At 45.0% G+C, this 9,979-nt stretch overlaps 1 protein-coding gene across 5 annotated transcripts in view; it reads left to right on the plus strand.

The window, feature by feature from the left end:
- ABCA3 (ATP binding cassette subfamily A member 3) overlaps positions 1-9,733 on the plus strand; it is a 120,630-nt gene extending 110,897 nt beyond the window's left edge. For all 5 annotated transcript variants that reach the window (XM_029577524.1, XM_029577525.1, XM_029577528.1 and 2 more), the window contains exon 31: positions 985-9,733. In XM_029577524.1, coding sequence (XP_029433384.1) covers positions 985-1,116 — 132 coding nt within the window. In that variant the 3' untranslated portion in view covers positions 1,117-9,733. The remainder of the gene's footprint in view (positions 1-984) is intronic.
- The last annotated feature ends 246 nt before the right edge of the window (positions 9,734-9,979 follow it).

Genomic DNA, 9,979 nt, shown 5'->3' on the forward strand with positions numbered 1-9,979 from the left:
TCAGGACTGCTGTGACAAGCATAAGGAAAAAAATCCCAGATGCTTCTGCTTCTTACCTTATCCTTATCGTGTGTCAAAAATGGCAGATAATAGAGCCCGAGCAGGTTCTGATTGGGCTGGTAGACCAGTAGTCCACCAAAGAAAACTGACAAAAATATCATATGGATATAGGGACATGCTGTTGGCAACAAAACATGCCACAAAAGGCAGTGAGAACATTGGCTGCTGATGCCCAGGCTGTGGTATTACTGAATAAGTGCATTTTTTAGAGCAGGCGATGCAAGCGTTTCTAGATAAAGTGCAGCCTGAGCTTGCTAGGTGTGCTGTTGCATTCTGAATATGGGCAGAGGATAATGTGGAGAAAGCTGGAATGACAGGTGGATTGTGCACTAGAGCTCTGTCCTACCCATTGTCTCAACAAGGTAACCATAATAGGCAGGAGAGAGGGATATTAACAACAGATTACAAGGAGCTAAAGTGATGTGCTCTCTGGGACGGAGAGCCAGCACCCAGCTGAGGTTCAGCCTCTCATCCCCATGAGTTCTTCAGACCTGTGTGGCTGTTCTTCAGTCACCAGACTGCACCGCCCCTGTTTTCAGGCACCTGCTTGCCATAAACTTTGTTGTAACGGTTACACATAGCTTTTCGGACTGAATAATGACAATTTGTCAATTTCAGCCTCTGCAATCATTTTGAGGTTCTTTTTAAAATCCCCCCCCCCCCCATACCACTAAATATTATCAGCTAAATATGTATCAGATTTATTATTAAAATACCTCTGTGGAAGGTACCCCGGTTATTGCCAGCTTTTTTCACAGTGCTCATCACCTGGACTAATAAACATAGCCCACAATGGCAAAATGAATGTATCCTTTCAGTTGCATCTTCTGCCCTCTGGTTCTGCCTCTTCCATCTCTCTTGGCCAGTCTTTTACAGAGCTGGGTGCTGTGGGTTTGTGACTTGGTTTTTTTTTTTTAATTAAAGGTGTTTGGGACACTGGAGAAAGCCAAAGAGAAGTTCCGAATAGAAGATTACTCCATCAGCCAGATCTCGTTGGAGCAAGTGTTCATGAGCTTTGCACACTTCCAGCACTACACGGAGGAGAAAGGGAAATGAACACACCTCTCCTGACACAATGCATAGACATAGTGTGTATGTATATATAAATATATACACACACACACAAAGAGGCAGTAAGTTATAATATATCAACGTGTGTCTTAATGTAGAAACATAGGGAAGAATTATTTGACCGATAAGGGAAAACCGACCTTCTGGTCACTGGGACAGTGGGGTGGGGAAGGGGTAGAAGAGAGCATGCGTTTGTAAGCGTGCATCCGTCCGTCTGCTCAACAGAGAGAAGGAACAACTCAAGTGCTCCAACCCTGATGCCTTTATATGGAACCTCTGCTTTCTGTCCCACTGAGGAAGAGGAAGTGAGTGAAACGGGTTGTTCAGGAGGTTCAAACATCTGCAAGATCTTCTGGGGCCGTCTCTTACACAGCCAGGAATCCTGTGGGTCAAGTGGTACTGTATGTCTGGAAGGACTCCTGGGATTACGTGAAGGTGACTGAATATGCAAAGCCCTGGCATACTTTTTAGGTTTCTCACAAATATACTGCCAACATTCCCACAAAAATGTGATGTTCTGTTGAGCTGAGCAGCTCTGGTAGGTCCAGATATGATCTGCGGACATTATTGGTCATTCTTTGCTAATGTCCTTCCTCATGGGCTTCCTCATCTTTCCTAGTCAGATGTGGAGGAGCCTTGGAGACCTGATTGATTACTTACGTTGGTGATGAGAGTTAGAGATGTTTGCTCGATTAACTGAGAGGTAAGTCAACAGGTGGGACCACACATCACAGGGTGCTCAGCGAAGCACATCTGGTGCATTGTGTGGGCAATTTCCCCATTCCCCCACCTCTCTCTGGAGAACGACATGAGCTTCCAGGAGATTTGGATGGAATAGAGATTTTAAAACATTATTTTGCCATTTGAAGTCTGAGTTAGAAGGATGCTTGAACACAGAAGACCAGGAACGGGCTCATCCAAAATCCAGCTCTGAAATATAAATGAAAATGGGAATGGCTTGCTTTTCTCATCTTAGCTGCAAGAGTTTTGTGAAAAGTTTAGGAGGTAAAATTTAACAAATTGTGTTGAACCTTGTATCCCATTCATTTCTGTAATAAGCAGTCTCAAAGTTGCACAGCTGAGTCACATGGCTCTGTCCAGTGTCCCGACAAAACAGCCTCCTAAGCCTGGCACTTGTAATCATGAAGCTTTTGACCTGGCCGCTAAGCCACCTGCAGCCACACTTCCAGCAGTATGTGCAGCCCCTTCCAGTCGTCCTGCCCTGCAAAATCGTCTCCTTTTAACATCTCACATTTTACTCTACTCGTTCAGCTGAGATTGTTCATCTGGAGAATGACACTCCTTCAGGGCCGCTGTTCTCTTTCCCACAAGTGCCCTCACCTGAGAAGGGCACTTTAAAAGGAAATGACACTTCTATACCAAGAATGGCCTTCTTTTCTGTGCTCCGTCCCCTGGGCGTGGTACTGAGATATGTGTTCATACCTTTCAGCAGTTCCAATCAGTGGTAGTTTTCTAAATAAAAAAAAAGGTACTGGGTCAGCAGGCTTCACCTTCCACGTTTTCCCGATGAGGGAGAAGAAAGCAAGTTCAAAAAGGTTCCTGATTGGTGTCCTTGCAGAAAATCAGCACTGGTTCTAGCGCCTGTGCCTCCAAGCTACAGTATGGATGCCTTAATCCTGGTTCCCCAGGCCGTGCCTAAACGCTGTCTCTCATGTCCTATCAGGCTCTGTGACAGAATCCTGTTTCAAACTGCAGAGTAAATCTTTAGATCTCGGGTAACTTCCAGCGCCTAAGATCTTGACATAGATGTGCTCTTCACATATACAGACATTAGGATATTGCATGAGCCTGTGAACGGCAGCCCTTCAAGTTTATACTCCAAAGATGAGGTTGACGGAAGGGCCACATGTGGAAGCTTATGTCAGTGCTGTGCCCTATCTCTTTCTGCACGGCTCCATGCTTATAGGTCCTTCAGATTAGACTAGGCATGCAGTTTGGGAAGCATTGTCAGCCTTCAGTCCTGTATGCCAATCTGAGTTACTCTGAGATCGTCTTGGCCCATCAGTTACTTAAAGTCTATCTGGGCTCAAGGATAAAGCTTTTTTCCTCAAACTGCCCTTCCTTTCACTTGCCTCACTCGGGTTTTGTCTCAGTATGTCCAAATTCCCTTGATTCAGTCTTTCTTCTGTATCTTCAGTCCTAGAGTGCATTTGCAGTCCAATCTTGATGTATTCCTTTCACTGAAGCAAGGTCAGGTTCCTTAAGCCTTAGTTCAAAGGAGGAGGGGAAAAAAAGAGGCAGGTGCACATCATGCCTTGTTTGCCATGCTTCTGTCTGCTACGTTTTTATCTAAGCTATTTTGCTTTGTCTTTTCTATTGGGAATGTGCTCGCACTTCCTGTGCACATCTGTCTGCATGGCTCTGATTGCAGTTCTCATCCTCGAGGCTTCATGGAGCTAACTATCCCTTCTGGTGTTAACCTTATGCACATAGTAGATCTCTTGGGTTTGACCCTTGGCTTGCTCAAGAAAGTCCTGGAACACTCTACCTGTATGTTATCAGGTTCCCTTGTCCTTCACTCTACCTCAGTTATTTGCATTTTCAGTGATTTCTGATCTATTAACTCAGCACACAGCTCCTTTCCCTCCTTACCCACTGCACTCTGGCAGACATCCTTACCTGGCTAATTTCAATCTGTGTGACTCCATGGGGATTGTTTGTTAGAAAAAGTGAAATCGCTTACCTGTAATTAGTGTTCGCTAATAACAGCAGCTGAGTGCGTTCGCACTACTCATCCATCTCTCGCAGAATTATGTCGTAACATAATAAATGACAGCAGACGGACTAGTCTAGATTCTTTCTTTCTGCTTCTGTACCATTTTAGTTAGGTAATCATGCAAATTCTCATGTTTAAACCAACCCCATGTATTTTATTCAGCCTCTCAGCCCTGTTTCTAGTACTGCCCTCCATATGTGTGTCGTAAGTGTGTCCAAATTCAGTTACAGTGCCTGCTTCTGCTAGTGGAGTGGACGAGTAGCCTAGAACCAGGGAGGCCAAGGTTCAAATCCCCACTGCTGCTGCTGCTTATAACCTTGGGCAAGTCAGGCTCAAACTTAGATTGTGAGCTCTCTGGGGACAGAGAAATAACTGAGTGTAATCCATTCTGAAGTGCTGAAAAGTGGAATGAAAACAGTCATCTTTTTCAGGCATTGTTGCCATCCTCTTATTCTTACAAAACCAACACTTAATCCAGCATCCAGGCCCTCTTCCACGTCTCTCCACTATGTTCTGTAATAGTCCACACAACCATAAAAATTTGTGAGACTTTTCTTTCCCCCCCAGCTTCCTCATGCTCATGGATGTTTTCACCCTAGTCTCTCCAAGCAGCTTACCCCAGCGTTCTGGGAAGCCCGATACAGCCATCCTGCAGTGGTTAGGGGGATGGATCTGCCACTCTGTGTAAGTTGCCCCACTGCTGTTAGGCTGTAACCGTGTCAGCCTAATGCAGCCGCACCTGTAATAGTAACACCTCCGCGCTCTGCTCTATGGCTTCTGCATTCTCTTTTTGGCCCCCCCCTCGAGTCTCGTGTGATTGAGCAAACACTCCAGCTCCCTTCTTCATTTCTTCTGGCTGTCACGTTAACCTGCCTTGACCAGACTGTGCTTTGAGTCTGCCCCAAGCATGTTTAAGTCCTGCCGCGGTTTGGCCGCCAGTATCTTCCAGCACCCTTTCAGTAAAGAAGTGTCCTCTCGTCTTTTCTCTGCACCTTCCTAGGTGCAGTTTCCTTCTTGCATTCCCGTTTCTGTTGAAAATGTCACCTTTCTGCACTATATGGAAGTCCCTCGAATATTCTGAAGTTTCTGTCCCTCCTGCCCTTGTCCCCGTTTTCACCCAGTGCGTACGTTTTGAGTGTTTGGAGCCTTTCTTTGCAGGGTTTTTGTTGCCGGCCTTGTGTCGTTTTTGTAGCCCTTTCCTGACCTGCTTCCACCCACAGCCTTACCCACGCAGGCTTTGCGAGGAAAAGAAGCTGGCGGGGGTGTTGGACTGGTCTAGGCCTGCTTCTGGCAGTGTGGCTGCCTGGGTGCTTGGCATTAGCTCGAGAGGCTGCTTCCCCTCGGCACAAGACAGTCCCGACGTGACCCGCTGTGTAAATCCCTTGAGCTGCTGCATCATAGGCGTAAACCCACAATGCTTAACGAAAGGTTAATCTGGCACTCGCCTTATTTTGAAGTTCTGCAGACTGATGGATTAATATGGCACAAAGGTGCTCCCATTCCAGCAGGATTTCATCTCCAAGGGTTAAGGAATTTGTTTGGTATTCATTTCAGATATGGAGCTTTATTCCAGATTATAAAATAGGCATGTAAAATCCTACCTTCTAATTTCAGTCTGGCTGCTGTAATTATGGCAACGCCACAGGTTCCTTAGTAGCCTTTATTTGCATATTTGCTGTGATGCCAACCAGTGGCGATGACATTGTAGTACAGATGATTCAGAACGAGAGCATTGGGCATATGATACCAAATGTTTTTATACTGTTAAAAGAACATTTAATTTTATTCTCCTTTGTGAAACCAACAAAATTATTTTACAGACGATCATTTTATAATAGCAGTGAAATACTTTGGGTAGAATACAGTGAGAGAATGCTACACCTGGAGAGGTTCAGCTTGAGGCATCCTCTTCCTGAGTAGTTTTTGCTCAGGATGACATGACACTCCTGCAAGTGCTTAATAATTGTAATAAAATGAAATCTGAACATAAAATTATGTTGCCAAAAGGCCCCTGAGATACCAAAAAAAATTCATATATCTTAGCTTGCTAAAAAGCCTTTCAATTGAGATCAGTGAATTAGTGATTAACAAATGCCTCTTTAACAGAGCAGACACCGGCCTTGTTAAATGACTTACTGATTAAGACCACAGACAAAGCTGTTTCTACAAATAAAAGATGTCCTAAAAATCCCAGCTTTCTTGTTTTGTAAATAAATGAAGTTCCCTAATTAACCTTCCAGGGTGTGCCTGGAAAGTGACTTAGATAGAGGCAGGTGCTAACAGATTATGCAAGATTTCTTTGTGCCTTCTGCTGGGCATGAATAGCTGTTGCATTCACTGTATTCCTTGCAGGACTTGTTTCTGCAGCCAGTGATGATATTGCATAAACCATTGTGCCTCTGCAGTGCCAGCCTACAGTCCACCGTAACCCATACAGCATGCACTATTAACGCAGTACACCTTCACAGCATGCTCCTCTCTAGAGAAGGGGTTAATATTGCACCCTTTTCTGGTTCATTCCAACTTTTTTCTTTTTCTTTTTTTTTTTACACACAAAATCTGATATAGTTTTTCACCGGCCTGTAATATAAGCCACGAGACTCTCACAAGAGTGTAAAGCCTGTGCTGCAAGTGTTTTTTTTCACGCTGCTGTTAGGTCTCCAATGCTTTTAGAACCTGAAGAAGGGATCATGCTGGAGGCGGCTACAGAGATGAGCGGTGAGGGCGATGGAGGGAGAAGTCTAGGCATAGAGTATAGGGGGTGGGCCAAAGGTCCTCATCTGCCTGTAATCACCTTGCTACGGACAGTAATTACTTGTGCAATATTTTGTTTCCAGATATTTCCCCTTTTTGTCCCCTTTCCCGATGTCTCTTGGCATTGCCTGCATTGAGGTGTGAGGTGGGTAGAGGAGAAAGAGGGAGGGCTGCACTGGGGTGGAGGAGGTAAGAGAGGAGACAAGGGACTGCACCAGGGTGGGCGTGGAAGAGGAGAGTGAGAGGACTGTAGTGGGGTAGGGAAGAAATGCACTCCCCATGTTTTCCTTTCACATACCTCTCCCCCCTACAAGTACAGTATTGGGATAGGAGAATGTGGCACCTGCATTTCATCCCTAGTCATGGCAGCCAGTCCAAGTTCAGATATTGTGGTAGTTATGGTATATGAGAGGACTGCTCGACTTCAATCTTAGCCTCATTTTGTAGCCCTTGAGTTTTCTTCTGTGGGCTGGCTGTACTCCCTCCAGCAGCAGGTTTGCTTTTTCTTCAGTTTGTACAAGATTTTTCCTTCCTGCCTAGAGCTGCATTACAGTGAAGGAACTAACTTGTGAAATTCCCACAAATGCTGAGCATTTGTTGTTCTCTCTCTAAGCCATACGAATGGAAACGAAACAAATTCCTTAAGAGAGTAACCTTTGTTTTAAAGGATGATGTGTCTCCTCTGTTTCACATTAGTCCATATACTTTTATAAATATTGTACCTATTACAGGTTTTATATATCTAGTTTTCTTTCTGACCCTTTCTTGTATCCTAATGAGTTATTCTCTGTTCCAGAATTGTGGATAGCTTTCCCTGTAGCTTTGGTTAGCTAAAATCCCTCTTGCACTTAGAGCATGTGTCATTCAAGCAAGCCGGCTTCCGTCTTAACCTCAAGAGTGTGTGCACTTACCCTTAAGTTGCAAAAGGAGATTTTTGTTTGACTAGGCCAAATTCAGCCTCTCTCTGCATCCATCAAGCCGCTTTTGGGGCACAGCCATTTGAATCGACAGTCTTCCAGGGCTTAGGGGAGAACAGAGAGGTGTCCAGGACAGTTGCGCCACTGATAATTCACACACTGCCTCCTCCCAGCAGGCATAGCGCTGGCGTTGTAGGTCACAGGTAATAGCCCGCACTTTTGATAGAATGGTGTGTGGGATCAAAGTCCTCTCGAAGCACTTCAGATTGTAAATCTGTTTGTAGCATTGCAGTAGAACTCTTCTGTTAATCTATCCATCTGTAATGTTGTAACGAAATAATTGTGCCCATTTCATTGGTGCTAAAAAGTGCACTGCTGTTGGAGGTGATATCCCTGTACCACCCATGCCAGTCTGTGCTTTGGGATGTAAGATCAGTAGGCATTTCTTCACCTGGGCTGTCGGTGCAGAGTGGCAGGTAGACAAGAGTGTGGTGCATGGACTCTTTCTGTGCACCGGGATCTTCTCTCTCCACACTATGCTGACCATAGCTTGCCTCAGCCTCCTATTTATCCATCTTCCACTGTCTGCACGGGGCAGGAGAAATCATTGTTTGCCTCTCTTGTTCCTTTTTAAATTCTTTTTGCAGTAATGGGCTATAAAATATTCATTGCAAAAAAAGGATTTTCAACTCACAGTTACAGTGTAGGAAAAGTAAACCTGTGTCCATTTGGTCCACTGATATCCTTCCTGTTACATTTGGGGAGTTTTTGTGCCCCTTGTTTCCAGAAGGGCAGTGGTGGGTGACTTTTACAGGATGAGGCAGTGGTGGTGGAACTTGTAAAATAATTCCGTCATGTTTCTGCGCATATCGCTTGATGATAAGGGTGGGGGGGGGGGGGGGGTATATTGTATCCAGGGCCATTTCCAGCGGCTTGCTGCATCCTGCATCTTCACAGCTGGGCAACTTAATCTCCTCCTAATGACTTTTCAGCTTTAAGGAAGACTGACAGCTTATGGCCTGCTAGCAAATATATTAAACAACCACCAAAGACAAAGTGCAGAGGAAAAAAAACAAAAAACGCAGCACGCTTCATTTATTTATTTGTCTTTCAGTCCAGCAGTTTCCTTTTCCTTTAAACTTCTGGCTTACGTGTAGCTGGGGCTGGGATCTGGAGCCATGAGCTTTCATTCAAAACTAGCCAGGGAATTTCTCCCATGTTACGTTCTCTCCCACTCACTCAGCGTCGTCCTTGCAGAAATGGTCCATGGCCGGAGGGGAAGGGGTCAAGTGTTAAGGCTCCTTCCAGGGCCCTATAATCATGGTCCCTTAGACCAGCCAGTAGGGGATGCTGCTGAGTGACAAATGGGACTCCCTCAGGGACTGCGGCAAAAGAGCTGACCTGAGAATTGAACCCAGCTCCTCCATAAAGCAGCGCTGGAGTCACCCACCTGGCTGTGCCCAGCCCAGCTGAGACTCGGGCTTTCCCTGCTGCACAGAGAACTCCTCTCTCAGACCCGCAGGATCTCAGTCTGTGAGGGAATAGCCAAGCAGGGAACAGCGCATTCTTGTCCAGAACCCAGCTCTCCGTCCTCCTTAGGTTTGGGACCAGACCTGATTTTCCTAACACATACCCTTCCAAACACAGTCCAGTCCTGGCAATAGACTGAGTTCAAGGTGCTACAGCAAGTAGTCATGGACCAAATCTAGTAGGATTTGAGGATTTTTTTTTTAAATGTTTATTTTTTCTAGAGGACCAGTCGCGCCTTTAGTGACCTGTTCTAGTCCGTAAACTGCAGCGTTGCGGTTTTGGATGAAGGGCTGCCATTCCCCACCCCCAGCCACCACAACCATCATCCTCTACTGCTGGAATATCTTGCCAGCCATAATCTGGGTGTATTTCTGCTGACCTCAGTACTGCATGGTTATCATCTTGTCGCAGGCACTCCATATGGCCTTGGGTGTCTAGAGGAAGGGAGGCTGCAATGCACTGCTGATTATCTTCCAACCATTTGCTTGTTTCCAGTGAGGTATTTTGTTTTATTTTATGTTTTAGGATGAAAGATTTATGTTAACTACTGTCTGACTTACCAATGATCAATGCAGATTTTTCAACATTGCACTAAAAACATTGATTGTATATATTAAATAACCAATATTTATGCCGTGGTTCTGAGGTTAAATATCAAACATCATGTGGTGTGTGTGTTCTTTTTAAAACCACTTTTCACCTGCCTTTAAAAAAAAAAAAAGATGTTAGAAGAGTGTGCAATGCTATGACTGTACAGCTTGGGGCTACTCAGTAATAACACAGGAAAACCTTCCAATATGATGCCCCCTGCAAAGTGCCCATTTAACAAGCTAATTCACCTCTTTCAGGAAAATTCTCTGTAACCTCCAGAGGATTTTAAAAACATTTCTGTCTAAGCATTTTAAAGTAG

The sequence above is a fragment of the Rhinatrema bivittatum genome, chromosome 14, assembly GCF_901001135.1.
Source record: "Rhinatrema bivittatum chromosome 14, aRhiBiv1.1, whole genome shotgun sequence".
Lineage (NCBI taxonomy): Eukaryota > Metazoa > Chordata > Amphibia > Gymnophiona > Rhinatrematidae > Rhinatrema > Rhinatrema bivittatum.